This window comes from Aulonocara stuartgranti (genome assembly GCF_965226115.1).
Source record: "Aulonocara stuartgranti genome assembly, chromosome: 6".
Taxonomy (NCBI): domain Eukaryota; kingdom Metazoa; phylum Chordata; class Actinopteri; order Cichliformes; family Cichlidae; genus Aulonocara; species Aulonocara stuartgranti.
The window spans coordinates 10,335,946-10,351,317 of record NC_138944.1 but is presented as its reverse complement, the minus strand read 5'-3'; the positions used below and the strand labels follow the sequence as shown (position 1 = coordinate 10,351,317).

Sequence of the window (15,372 nt, the reverse complement as noted above, 5' to 3'; positions counted from 1 at the left end):
AATTGGATTTTGTTCCCCGCTTTTAGATATAAACAGCCAAAACGCGAGTGTTTAAGATAAGATAACCTTTATTAGTCCCACACGTGGGAAATTTGTTTACGTGTGTAGCTCGTGCATAATGATCGCTGCTTGTGGATGTCTTTGTGTGTTTATGAGAGAATTGCAGAAACACATCCTGTTTGTGTAGCCTATGCTGCAGAGAGTCAAAGACTTCAAGACATCCCAGAATAACACGCTGCAATCCATGGGCTAAATGTTAATAAGGGCCTATGAGGCTGAAAATTGAAAAATGAATTGTTGGCCTCTAAACTTGGGATTACAAACCTGCCAGAACTGTAATGAAATGCTAATCAGCACAGTGGTTCATTTACATTCAATCCAAGGACATGATTAAAATTCATAACAAGCCAATTTGCATTTTTTAGTTAAGAAATATGAGTTGTCCTTTGAGTTGTTTTTTTTATTTTTCAATGCAACCTCATCAAAATTACTGAAGGAAAATGAAACTAAAACAGAGACATAAGAAAAAGAAAATAAACCAAAAGCATTGTGTCATTTGTGAGCACAGTGTTGAGCACTCTGTTGATTTCATGCCAATGAACCTGAAACTGATTCAACAAGCAGAGAGCACAGTAACAGAGACCAATCAGAAGATAAAAGATGAAGGGCTGCCAGATGATGGTGTGGAGGACTCAGCTGAAGTAGTCATCATCTTCACCACAGATTGTGCTGGCAGCCAGCCTCTGTTGTCAGGGCTGCTGAAGCTCTGCTTGTCTCTATGGTTTTGGAGGTGACAGACTTCATTTTTTGTGTTCTCTTTTGTTCCTACCATTCCCTTTTCACTTGTTGCATCAGTTTATGTGGTGCTTCCAGATTTTACAAACAAGATAAATTAAACAAAAATGCTGGTCTCTACAACTCCATGTACACTCCCATGTGTTTCTTATGAAATCCATGAAGTGCTACAGAGAAAATCACATTTTATTTATGTAATTAACACATTTTGAACTCTTAAAGAAATATAACAAAAGGAAAGACACCCAGCTGAACTAAAATGATCCAGCAAACAAAAACTGTTGTGAGCCGCCACCCTTATATCGCCTTTGGGCTTTTGGAGCTTTTAAAAAATAATTGGGAAAAAAAAGCACTATGCTGCTAAAAAAAGAGCCTTATACCACGTGATACAGGAGCTGTGCCGTGTGATGCTAAAATTAGCAGGGAAAAAACAACGGAGAGCACGTCAGGGATGACGAGAAAGTGACAGGAGAAAATCCGTCCCGGTCAACCACCCAAACATCAATAACGGGAACCTTATACAGCGCTTCCCTATACACGTCGAACTCCCGCAGGAACAAAGAAATTACGGAGGCTATCACTTATCACCTGACCAAAGATATGGCTCCCATCAACACTGTGCAAAACGAGGGATTTAGGAAAATGATCAACACCCTAGACAAACGCTACACAGTGCCGTCCCGCAACTATTTTTCTATTGTTGCACTACCTGCTCTATGCACGCAGTGTCGTGCAACGGTGGAGACGGAATTTCAAGCAGTACAACATTTTGCGGCAACGACAAAACGTGAGACATTTGTTGTTTTTATGTTTATTTATTGTTTTTATGTTCAGTCTCAACTGTTACGAAGTTGATGTGCAGTTAATAAGTGCAATAAATATTTATACTGGAAAAGAAAATCGTGAGAGAATCGTGATCTCAATTCTAAGCCAAAAAAATCGTGATTCTCATTTTATGCAAAATCGTGCAGCCCTACTGAAAAGTATGTTCACGGAAACATCGTCGGGTCTGCCGTGATATGTTTACAATGGGGCTGTACTTTCATCTTTATGCAGGACTGTAAGCTGCCATCTGTGAGGTTTGAGCGGTGTTTGTTTTTAACATAGTTCACGGTGGAGCTGCTGACAGTGTGGATCCAAAGATCCATAATTGGCCTACCTGGGGTTGAAAATCTCGATAAATGCACGGCGTTTCGGCGGGTACAGCGGCTTCCGCGAGTGTGACGCTTATTTTGAGCGATGAAAAAAATAATAAAATATAATTTTATTTTTATATTACAATGTCACAACAATCTTCCAATTTAGAACTACAAGTTAAAAAAAATAACTAACATAAATAAAATACACTTAAGCTAAATACTTCTAATTTATTTTCCCAAACCACGCGGAGCCGCACTATAAGGACTAAAGAGCCGCAGGTTACCGACCCCAGCCTTAGGCTATCAATACATGAGAACTAAGCCCAGTGCTTGAAATATGTACACTCAGACATATGACCAAAATCTAAATGCAACCTGCATGATGCCTTAAAACTGCAACTAGGTAGGGAAAGTTTTATTATGGAACAAGAAAAATCTGATTCCCCTGTTTTAGATTAATTAGAGATTGTATATAAGACATGAATTTAGCTTCCGGGTCTGAAAAATGAAACCATTATGGAAGTGCCTAAATGTTTTGTAATAGCCAGAAGTAGGTGACTACTCTGATCACAATAAGAAGTCTGATTTCCTCTACTCTGTGACCTCACTTAACACTTTTCTGATGAGTATGCGTGGTTTTAGTATTCTCATGTCTCATTAAATACAGTAGGATGTTTAATTTATGAATTATGGTCCCTATTAGAGTCAAGAGGAATGATAAAGCAGGGTCAATATACCTTGTGATTGGCAAGTTGTGGGCTGAGGTCAGCATACAGTGTTCCTTTTTAGTCAAATCAACCCCTCACTCATCATCAGTTTCAAAACACCAAGATAACAGACAACACGTTCAGCTCGTGTCTTAAAAATGCAAATTCATTAACCAGTCTGTGACATGATAGCGGCTGCATCCATCTTTTATATACAGTCTGTGGATTACCTTTACTTGGCACAGTTACAACAAACCAGCACATGTGTTTGTTTCATTTGCAGACAAGAATATAACTGAAAACACGTAGATTGTGGTCAAGTAAATGCTCTGCTTAGGTACATATAACACTAAAGATTGAGATTTGTCACCTCCAGTGTGCACTGGCGCAGTTTGTGAATCGTTTTGGAGGTTTCATGGATTTGTTTATGAGTCACACATCTTCTTCACTGTAATGCTACAAATTCAACTTTAGTAGAATTGTATAAAAAAATCCACCATCTGAAAATATGCATGGAAAAATGCCTTATAGGTCAGCAACAAAACATTTTCAGCATCGCAGCTTATATAACAGACACCACACGTTTCTTAGAGTAAAGGACAAGCAGAAGTTCGTATGCTTTTATGTCTAATTGTTGGGACCAGTTATTAGAAATGATGAATTGATGTTGCGTGGTGCTGCATTTGAAAAACTATTTCACTGCATCACTAAATATGGATAAATATGAGATTAATATCTTAATATGATCGAGGCTGACGTTGATGATGGAGAAATAATTGCTCATGATTACTCGATTAATCACACTTGTCACACATCTTTATTTGGCAGAAGCATTTGTTCAAAATGACTGTGTTGTGTGGCTGGTTTATGGAAATATAACAGGATGAGAAGTAGTAGAAGAAGTATTTGTTTGCATTTGTTGCAAAGTTTTCCGAGATCTTTACCGACTGTGTTTCAAAGCACAATCATCTCCAAATATCTTGTAAGATTTTGTATTTAAAAATCAACTGATGCAGAGGCCTGTTTTGGATTGTAACTCGGTATTCTTTGTTAGCAACAATTCAAAGATGTCCCCCCCCCAAACACATGACATTAAGGCAGCTGTAAAAGTTACCGTTTTGAAGAGGACCGCTCTAAGGATACACTTGATAAATATATGTTTGATTGTGCCTACAACATGCAGAAGATGGAAATTTTGGTTGTTACTGGAAATCTAAGAAAAAAATGTACTATAACACGCAAAATCTCTGTCTGTGCTTTGTTTGTTTCTTTGTCCAGGAACTCATCTCAGACCATCAGAAGTTCACTTTACTGAGTGAATGGGTTAAATGCAGAGAAGAATTTCCCCATGGGGATCAATAAGCTATACATTATTATTATTATTATTATTATTATTAAGTTGAGCAACCAAGCTTGGTACACCGGTAGATCTTATGTCCCTGAAGGTTCTTATCTATATCAGATCATACAATGTACTCTGTTGCGTAGCAACCACCTGTGGTTACCTAGAATTTTTTGCACCTATAACACCATTTAAAAACAGTGTATCATTTTTGAGTTACTACAATAACCCCTAATATCATGCATAATTCAATTTCAAAAAATTGAATTATGCATGATATGTTATGATGCCGTCACTTTTTGTCAGGCAAACCTTGTAAGACCCTAAAATTACCTGTTTAGCACCCACTCCTTATAAAAGGATTCTTTCATTTATGTGTATTGATTTATATCCACAAAAGTTAAAATGTGGTTGCCTAGCAACCACCTTGTAACGTGCTAAAAGTCAATATTTAGCTCATAAATAACATCAACCACCACAATTTCTTAGCTTTTCTCAGTGAGAATAAGTATACCAACTGGACCGACATGGCACACAATGCAGTAATAAATATGAGATGTCCAGCTAACTCAGATGATGTTTAGAATCATCTGAGTTTTAACCATCAGGTTAATGAAATGTTGCAATTATGTTTTCAAGGAACAGTTTGAGAGTTACGGGTTAGTTAGGTTTATGTCTAAAGTTAGGATTAAGCTAGGGTATTTCTCACAGACGTTAAAAAAATTAGTATACAAAGACAGCTAAACAAACAACAAACAGCCAACACACAGAGTGGAGCAGTCAGTAGTGGTAGAGAGCAACTTTTAGCCACAGTAAGAGAACAGCTCATCAAATTGAGTACTGCACTTGCACACAGCAGTACACCTGCCAAACTTGAAGTGGACCGGATGAATGGTTGTAGAGACAGACAAAGAACAGTCAGACTCACAGACAGAGGTTTTTCAGCTTTTTGCAAGATGATGCATAATTTTCAGTGGTTCACTGGAAGCATTGATTGTTTTGTTTTTTTCCCTTTTTATTGTCTCACCACAGTTGTATTAGATGCTTGAGAGACCCATTTTTGTTTTAAACCCATATTTAATGACTTGTAATATGTGGCACTGACTCACTTTCATTTACCAGGAAAAGAACAATTAGTTTTGTTTTTCCTGCATGGATTGGTAGTATGTCAAAGAGTTTGTTTGTATGTCAGTGTATCATTCTTTCAATAAGAGTGTTAAACTGCTGCACACAGCTGCCCTTAACTTGCCAGCTGGACACCAGACAACCCAGGCAGCAGCAGCTGGAAAAATGGACAGAATGTTCTAAAGAGGAAAGACGAGCCAGTCTGTGAAGTAGAAAGTCAGGCTTTTTAGACCAAACGTCTTCAGCCCCATTTTCCTGTTAATTTCGTGCTCCCTTTTTTCTTGCAGTAGGGAAAGTACCCGACTACTCCGATCTCCCCCACCTCCTCACCCCTTGTCGCAGGCATGAGGTTCTGGCTGGCAGCTCTCAAACGAAGCAGCCCACAGTGGGGTGATTGTTCTCCACACCTGGCCCGTGTCACTCACTGCTACTACCTCCAACTTCCCCTTGGCTTCCACTTCACACCTGTCCTTTTCTCCAGCTCCATCGTTTTTTACTGCTTTCTCAGCTTTTGTCCTGCTCCCCTTCTCATCTGACTCGTGCAGACTTCAGGAATAAACAAAGAAGTAGAACCAAAAAGGGGGGAGAAATCGGGGGGGGGGGGGGGGCAGCAGAGGAAAGGGAGGCTGAGGTGAGATGAAAGCAACCACAGAGGAGTCTGTGTTTAGTGGGTTAGTGGAGCGTTGGCCTTCAATCATAGTGACTTGGACCACATTACCACCACAAGCCTGCAGAAACCAGTTTGTCTATGATCTGACTTAAACCCAGTTTTTATCACTATGCTTTAAAGACTTTTTTTTTTTTTTGTTCTCAATTCTCCACAGATGGAACAAAGACAGATTCAAACAGATTTCAGTTTTCTTTAGTAGAAAAAGAAAACCATCCCTTTCTGTTTCACTTCAGATCTTTCCTTTCTTGTATTCATATTGTCTGCAGAGCACATGCCCACTCCTCATGTGTCATTCCTTCTGCCCAAGCACAGTGTAGTCAATGAGGGCTGTGTGTGTGTGTGTTTTTGTGTGCGCTCTCATCCTCCAACTCAGAATAAGTGGCACCAGACAGGCCTTATAAGGAGTTGTTAGATCACTGGCCACACCGTCAGTAAAACAGAACCATATGTGTGCTGTGTGTGTGTGTGTGTGTGTGTGTGTGTGTGTGTGTGTGCACTTGTGCACAGGCCTATACCTAAAGTGTATGTGTGTGTTTGCGTATGTGTAAGTAAAACCATGTGTGTCCAGAGGTAGCTGAGAACGGGAGTCTGTTGCTAATAGACATGCTGAAGGTCACATTATATGGTCATGTTAAGCACACATACAGACGGTCTCTATTTAACCTGCTCTTGTCTGTGCGGTCTTACCCGTAAGGTGTGAAAGACAGTTTTCAGATGTCGTACACGCAAATTTTTGCACACACATTCCTGCTGTGGCATGGATGTCGACCACGTTACATAAGGTGAAGCGTCCGTCTAATGTGTGAATGATCAGCTAGTGGGCGGAGCTTATTTCTGCTGTCCTGTTCATCCTCTGATGGGTTTAGCAGAGGAGAGTGCTCTCTCTCTCTCTCTCTCTCTCTCTGTCTCCATCTTTCTTACACAGCTTGTCTGGAATGTACAGATGTTTCCTTTTGGGAACGGCGTCCTGGTCTGTTCACACACACACACACACACGCAGAAAAGAGTGTGAGAGAGTGGAGCGCAGTCCCGCACATATCAATTCAGATTTCCCTTGCGGAAGATCGTCTTGTTTTTTATTTGTATTTGCTGAATTCGTAGCAGCTGGGAATAGAAATATCGATCAGCACCCTGATTGAACCTCATGAGTTTTAATTTACAGCTTTCCTGCAGTCCAGCACCTTCTTCTTTTATCCCTATAGGCTACAGGGCTTTCTGTTCCCTTACAGCCTCTGGCTTTTTGTCTCCTGCTCCTTGGTCTTTTTGTCTCCCGATTGTCTCGCTGTTCTCACGTGCAGCTGTGGCTTTGCTTTGAAGGAATGCAAAGGGGACTGAAGCCATTCACTGAGCCCATCTCCACTGCTTAACCAACCCAATTTTCTCATTTCCTTAGTAATTTATCTGATGGTTTCTCACTAATTTGAGCTCCAGTATAGAGAGTGTGGCATGCAAGGATTTAGTTATAGAATGTATTGCTAGCAGTGTGTATTTAATGTATAGTAAATGTGAATTTGAACTATTATCATTGCAGTTTAATCAATAAATCATGCTTAGGATTTTAGAGAATCAGTGTTTAATAAGAAAAAATAAACAAATATTTTAGGTTACGTCTTTCACAGTTGTGTATAGTAGATCTAACAGTCTCACATCAATAAGCATGTTCTCATTCTTGCAGAAGGCCTAAAACCAGATCACTTTTCATATATTGTTTGATAATTCAAAACCCCTTTTCCCCCCAAGGCATGATTTGGGCCTTGACTTGGGTTTAAAGAGGCCCTCCAGTCATTGCACACATGCTTATTTTATTGATCATGCTTTCTGAAGTCAAATAAGTTGACCACGCTGATGTCAACATCTTTGGCATCTGGGCTTCTGTCCGGACACCAGTGTTACAAAATAAGTACATGGAATTAGAAAAGAACACCATTTGTAAGGCAAGCGGGGAGATTTGGCAGATATTATTTTAGGGGCTCAGCGAGACCATTGAGCCATTGAAATATTTTGAATGACGACTTCGATGAGAAGTGATGACAAGGCCTGAGGGAGGATTTGTCTTTAAAAAAGGGGAAAACATTTGCCAGTGGGAGGAGGCGTCACCTTAGATTAAGCAATAGTCTGATAAAGCATTTATGATTTTGAGTCATTAGTTGCTGATTAGATAATGAGGCCACAGAGAAAAAAAATATACTAGCATTAGGCAGACTTCACCGTTTAAGATTGGCTTTTTTGCTTTGCATCAAGAATTATTCTGTTGCGTTTGTGTTGGTGGTAGGTATGCCCACCCGTTTTATAGATCAAGTCAAGGAGGACATCTGGCATGTGTGCTAGCTGAGACACAGTTTGGTGTGCAGACTCCTCCTACTCGTACGTAAAACATAATGGTAGGAGCCAATCATAGGTCACCCATTGTGTGGTGGCTTACTGCAGAGCGAATGAGGTTAGCTGGACTGTGGATTTGAGTCATCATTTACTGAAAGTAACCGATTACTCAGTCACTTAGAAATTAACCCTTTTATGCAGCAGATATAATATAAAATACATGTAGGAATGAATTAATCTATAAAATGTGACATAAATATTTTGGCCTTTATTTTCCTTTTTCCGTTAATTCCTTTATTTATTTGTTTTCCTATTAAATATCCATATTTTATTAACCAGTTTTCATATTTAATCTTCTTCTTTACTCATTTTTCTTTGACAGTTTCAATTCTTCATACTGGACTCGGTCTCTACCTCTAGATAAGCCTGGCCGCATGCACAGCGAAGGCGTTTTTCTTCTTTCTGATCGTTTCTAAATATATCCAAGTAGTTTTCTAGCTTAAGCTATGACAAAAACCCAAGGTTTATCCTCTAAAGAACCTGTGTTCTGGAGCATCTTGTGTTATTCTTTAGTACCTCCAAGTGTTTCTGGTTGTATTTATCTCCATCAGTGTATGTATGACCTAAGCATTTCCTATTCCTTTCCTTTTATATTATTGCATTTCATTTCCAAGTCCTTGAGCAATCACATTGCATTGTAAATAGTTCTGTGTGTAGGCGTGTGCATTTAGTCAGCTTGTCCCCATTTTAAATATGGATATATTTGTTCCCACAGAGATCTGTCCAAGAACCACATCTCCTCCCTTGATACCAGTCTGCTACATCATCTCACTGGCCTCCAAGAACTGTAAGTAAACACTGCATTATGTGATTGTGTGTTTGTGTAATTCAATTTAAATCTAATTTATCTTTTTATTTAACTGCATCTCTGATACATGTTATCATTTATCAGGCTAAATAAATGTCAATGTTTCAGACATCTTCAAGGGAACAGGATCAATGTTCTCCCCGGAGGACTGTTCTGCTGCGGCCTGCTGTCAGTCCTGTGAGTAGAAAGTCCAGGAAAGATATTGACCAATGTTATGAAGAGAGAAGTATGAGGAAGATGAAAAGAGAGCAGTAAAGACAAAAGCTTGGTTTAGTCTGGATTAAAGTAGGCAGAAATCCCAGGAGTAAGGTAAACGAGAGCAAGTTCACCAAAAGAAGTGTATACAGCGCGCGCACACACACACACACACACACACACACACACACACACACACACACACACACACACACACACACACACACACACAGTAATCACAGGACGATTAACTTCAATTACAGCTTACTGCTCCAGGCTCCCACTACCTCCCTCTCTCCATCTGTCGGTCTCCCCCTTCCTCCATCCATTACCTTACTTCTTCCACCCATTGAATGGGCGTTTAAGCACATGTTTGTGTGTATGTGTGTATGATGAGAGAGGACTGATGGTTTCCATCAGTTCCTTCCAAAACCACCACACAACGGCTCCATTATGTAGCCTTCTGGATAGAGTAGGGAGGGAGGGAGCGAAAAGGAGTAGAGAAGGAAACGAGAAGAAGGGAGAGAGATGAAGAGGAGGAAGAGCGCATTTCCATACAGACAGATGGAAATGAGACAAAGTAAAATAGCAAAAGTCAGTGTTCAGCACTTTTAGTTATTCATTTCTTTAACTAATTTAATCTAACAATGTAGGAGAAACAGGGTTTGCAAACTCATTCATTATATGACCTTTTTGTTGGATTTTTAGTCACATAAATCTTGCCAAAATGATAGTAATTGGTATACATTAGTGAAAACGTGAAGGAAAAAGTCTTTTCTGTTTTGTTTTTTTCTTGTTTTAAGATATTGACATTTGATTTGTCTCTTTGTTTCCATCAGTGATTTGAGCAACAACCAAATCACCACCATTGAAGAAAGGATATGTGACGACCTATGTAATCTAACTCAGATGTAAGTAATTGCACTTACTGTATACTGTAAGCTTTATGTCTGTGAATATTTGTCTCTCATACCTGATGGCACATTATGAAATAAGCAGGTGTCCCCCGTTCAGGGGACACATACACAGTACATGAACCAAAGCTGGATGGAAGGTTTTGATTACATTAGTAATTAAACTTCAACATATTAAACACAACACATTAAAAGAAAAGTTTTCTTCTTGTGCAGAGTCTTTGTAAATAGACTAATCAATAACAGGCTAATCTAAATGAGAGGCACATGTTACATAACCTTCTCTTTCTGCCTTCTCTTCTTTTCCTGCAGTCATTTTTGCGCCATCTTTTCAGTTCCTTCTCTTTTTTTGTCTCTTCTGTGTTTTTTTTTCTTCTTTTCTGTCATTGCCAGTATTGTTATTTTTATTCTTCTTCATCATTTCCCTTTCTCACGTGTCTTTAAAAAATACCCTTATTCTGTAGAAACTGAAGCATAAAAACACAGATTGAATACCATTAAGCATGCATTTCATGATCCTTTTATTATGCTCATTGTAGTGGCTTAAAGGAGCACAGTTACACAGTAACAGTTACACAGTTACAGTTACGCTTTGTCTCCCTCACAAAGACAGAGTGTCTCTTTAGGTAGAGAAAGTTTACCTGTGACCATCCAGCTCCTGCAAATATGTCATAATTACATGTGTTACTCTAAATCCCCCTTACTTATACACAGTGTATAAAATAAATGCAAACAAAATAAATATATATGAATAATTATTATAAAATCTATTATAACGATAATAACAGTTCAAGTTTATCTCTTATAATTCTACCTGTGGGGTCATTGCCCACTTGAGCGCTATTTTCTGTTAAATCTCAATGAAATCATAAAATAGTTCACAAAAAACAAACAGAATACAAAATGTATGGTTCTGCCTGCACATGCTCACATGTAGTAATATCTTTGTGACACCCGCTAGGCACAGATACACCCACACACACGTCGTTAACATCAGATGCACGTTTATTGTGAGTGTCCACAGAATGACAGCTGAACACCGTTTGACAGCTGTCGGTTTCCCCAGCTTCCTTCCCTCCGCTCCTCTCCGCCTCACTATATAAAGGGAAGGAAAACCACCATCAGTCCAAAATCGCCATCAGCTGTTCTTACCAGCACCGCCCCGTTGAGCTCACTGCACCACTCCTCCCCTGCAGCCGCGCCCCGGACCACACACCCCCACCGCCCGACTGAGGCCGGGAAGCCCACCGGCCGAACCTACTCCCCCCCCCCCCCCCGCGAGCGAGAGAGGAAATCGGCCACCGCCATCTGCGCCCCCGGCCTATGGACCACCTTGAACTTAAAAGGCTGCAAAGCCAGATACCACCGAGTGATCCAGGCGTTGGCATCCTTCATGCGGTGAAGCCACTGTAGTGGGGCGTGGTCCGAGCAGAGGGTGAATGAGCGCCCCAGGAGGTAATAGCGAAGGGAGTCGACCGCCCACCGGATAGCCAAGCACTCCTTCTCCACGGTGCTGTACCGTCTTTCGCGCTCCGCCAGCTTCCGGCTGATGTAAAGAACGGGACGGTCGGCCCCCCTCACCTGCTGGGACAAAACGGCCCCCAGCCCTCTGTTCGAGGCGTCAGTCTGCAGAACAAAAGGGAGGGAAAAGTCAGGAGTGTGAAGCAGCGGCTCCCCACAGAGAGCCTTTTTCACCTTAATAAACGCCGCCTGGCACGGCCCCGTCCACTGGACCAGATCTGGAGCACCCTTCCGGGTAAGATCGGTTAAGGGGCTGGTCAGCTGCGCAAACCCCGGCACGAACCGGCGATAGTAACCCGCCAGCCCCAAAAACCGTCTCACCTCCTTTTTGGTCTTAGGGCGCGGGCAGGATGCGATAGCCGCCGTCTTCTCCACCTGTGGACGCACCTGCCCGCCCCCCAAGTGGTACCCCAGATACTGCACCCCCCTCCGTCCAACTGCACACTTCTTCGGATTGGCCGTGAGCCCCGCCTCCCTCAGGGACCCCAGGACCGCGGCCACCCGCTGCACATGCTCCGCCCAGGTGTCGCTGTGGATGATCACGTCATCCAAGTAGGCAGCAGCATACGCAGCATGCGGGCGCAGCACCCGGTCCATGAGACGCTGGAAGGTGGCAGGGGCCCCGAACAAGCCGAACGGAAGCGTAACGAATTGGTACAAACCGTACGGAGTGGAGAAGGCCGTTTTCTCCCTGGACTCAGCAGACCAGCACCAGCGGCGCATATCCGCTCGGACGCCCGGCCAATAAAATCGGGCCGTTATTCGCTCCAGAGTTTTTTCGTATCCCATATGCCCTGCCATGGGGTTATAATGAGCCGCCTGGAAAATCGTTTCCCGGCGGCCCTGCGGCACCAACAGCTGGGTGTGTGTCACCTCCGTGCGAGCGTCACGACTCACTCGATATAACCGATCTTTCGTTAACATGAAGTGTGGGTAGGTCCGCACGGCTTCAGGGCGCACCACGTGACCATCAATCTCAATCACTTGGTCAAAGGCTGAGCGTAGGGTGTCGTCACGAGACTGCTCCAGTGGGAAATCACCCGTGGGGGGAACTTCCGGAGCCGGCGGGGCTTCCTGTGAAGGACCCGCCGTCTCCCCCTCCCCAGAGTCGGACGACCCCGCGTCACCACTGAGCGCGGCGCAGACACTACATGCTACTGGCCGTCATGATCGCACCCCCGCGTACTGTCCCAACAGATGATGAAACCCCGGCCAATTCGTACCCAGAATTAGGGGATGCGACAGGCGCGGGCTAACCGCAACCGTTACTCTATGCGTTTTGCCCTTATACTTTAATAACAGCGGCACTATGGGATACCTGTGAACATCACCATGCACACACCTCCACCCATTCTGCCTCCAGCAATGCCCCGGGGCGAACCAAGCTTTGGTGCACGAGGGTCTGCGTGCAGCCCGTGTCCACCAAAGCATGGCGTATACCCCCTCGAGTCCTTACCGGAATGCTGTATGTCCCTCCCGGACCGGGAGAGGGCGCTGGAGCACCGGCAACGCGGAACACCTGCCCCACCTCCATCAGAGGACAGTCCCTTCTCAGGTGTCCCGGCTGTCCGCACTTCCAGCACTCCTGCCCCGGCGTCTGTGCTGCTCTCCGTGGCTCCGGTGCGGCACTGCTTAGGTCCGATCCCTGGGAAGGCACAAATGCGGCAAAAGGATTAGTGGGGCTCAACGCCAGCGTCCGCTCTGCCTGCCCTGGCGCGGGCATCCGGCGCCTCGGTGCTGGCACCGGGGCTTGTCTGTTCGGCCTCCGGCCGCTGTCCCCGGGCTCCCCTGCTCTAGCGGCAAGGTAGTCCTCCGCCAACGTAACCGCCACCTCCAGACTCGCGGGACGGTGGCACCTGACCCATCTCGCCGTTTCTGCAGGCAGCCCCTCCACGAACTGCTCTAGCACCACTATGCCCACCAGCAGCGTCTCACCCTCTGACGATCCCGGCTGCAGCCAGCGTACGGCCGCGTCATGCAGCTTCCGGGCCCAAGCAAACGGCCGATCTGCCACGGCCAGCCGACAGGCCCGGAACCGCCGGCGATGATCTTCAGCGGTGAGTCCCAACCGGTCCACCACCGCCCGGCTCACGTCCTGGAAGCTGCCCCTCGAAGCCGGCGGCAGACTCAGGGCCGCCGTCCGAGCCTCCCCCGACGGCAGAGGAAGCAAACGCGGAGCCCACTCCACCTGCGGCCACTGGCAGGCCTCCGCCGTGGCACGAAAAGTCTCCAGAAAAACCTGGGGGTCGTCCCCGTCCCCCATCCGGGGCAGCGGCGCCAACCAGCCGCTCCAGAACCAGAGTCTGCCGGTCCGTCTGCTCTTGCAGCGCAGCCAGGTGAGCCCGCTGGGCCGCCGCATGGTCGTGGTTCATTTTCGCCATCTCCGCCAGCATCTGCGCCAAAAACTGCAAAGCCTGGGCGGGCGGCGCAGCCTGCGGGTCGGACATCCCCACACCGGCAGGCTCCTGGGTTTCGGCACCACTTGTGACACCCGCTAGGCACAGATACACCCACACACACGTCGTTAACATCAGATGCACGTTTATTGTGAGTGTCCACAGAATGACAGCTGAACACCGTTTGACAGCGGTCGGTTTCCCCAGCTTCCTTCCCTCCGCTCCTCTCCGCCTCACTATATAAAGGGAAGGAAAACCACCATCAGTCCAAAATCGCCATCAGCTGTTCTTACCAGCACCGCCCCGTTGAGCTCACTGCACCACTCCTCCCCTGCAGCCGCGCCCCGGACCACACCTCCGCCACAATCTAGTATGTGGATATAAATCCGTAAATATAATATAGAATACAAGAATTGTCTCTAATAGAGCAACACTAAAGAACAGCTGAGCTCAAGCTGTCCCGTTATTACTGGGCCGACATCTGATATCAGCATTGGCTCTGTAAATTTATAGGTGTAACTATGTTAAATATGTCTTTGAAACTAGCATTAAGTCATATAAGAGATTTAAAATATGATGTTTACTGAAAAGGAAAGCAGTGGCTAAGTGTTGTTAAATAATCAAACTGAAATGTCACTTTTATTGGTTACTTGCTGTGATTAAAAAAAGATAAAGAGATGGCTGATGATTCCTAAATTACAGAGTCCATAAGACATTCACATCAGGCAATAATTAGCAGTAATTATGATTTGAGCTGCTGAATACACACACACCACTCATACACATTATGAGCTAGCCTTTTTAAGGAGATGGCATATCATCTGTAGGTTTGTTGTTTCTCAACAATGAGGTTGAGAAAGGCTTTCAACAGACACAAACACACAAATATAAATGAGAGAGTTCTTAATTTATTAGAGAGAGGCTACTTGTTGGTTATGCACATATTAATGCAGCTTTAATGGTTTATAAATGTGTCATCCCCGCATGATGACAGTTTAGCAGTGGCAACCACGGTGCTCAACCTTGTGACTGTTGAGATGTTTAACAGTTAATGATTCGGTCTCCTTGTCTGTCTCCGTCTCTTCTCCAGTGATCTAAGCAGTAACCCCTTTGAGTGTGACTGTAAGCTGTTCCGATTTGTCAGCTGTCTCCAGCAAAAAGGGGTGCAAGTTCGACGCTCAAATGAATTGCGCTGCAGCCACCCCCTTGACCTCCAAGATCAGCCTTTACTCAATGTCAGACTGCCCACCTGTGATATGAAAACAAATACAGGTAAATATACTCATCATCTCGTGAAGTTAAAAGAAAACGTGCACATTATAGAATTCACCAGAAATCATTTCCTGCTCTTTTCAGTGCTTATACATCATACAATAAATAG

General features: G+C 44.0%; 1 protein-coding gene across 2 annotated transcripts in view; it reads left to right on the top strand.

Moving 5' to 3' along the window:
• The window catches only part of pkd1a (polycystic kidney disease 1a), an 84,395-nt gene that overhangs the window by 11,536 nt on the left and 57,487 nt on the right, over positions 1–15,372 (top strand). For both annotated transcript variants that reach the window (XM_082535783.1, XM_082535784.1), the window contains exons 2-5: positions 8,873–8,944; positions 9,074–9,142; positions 10,000–10,071; positions 15,082–15,263. In XM_082535783.1, the coding sequence (XP_082391909.1) occupies positions 8,873–8,944; positions 9,074–9,142; positions 10,000–10,071; positions 15,082–15,263 (395 nt within the window). The remainder of the gene's footprint in view (positions 1–8,872; positions 8,945–9,073; positions 9,143–9,999; positions 10,072–15,081; positions 15,264–15,372) is intronic.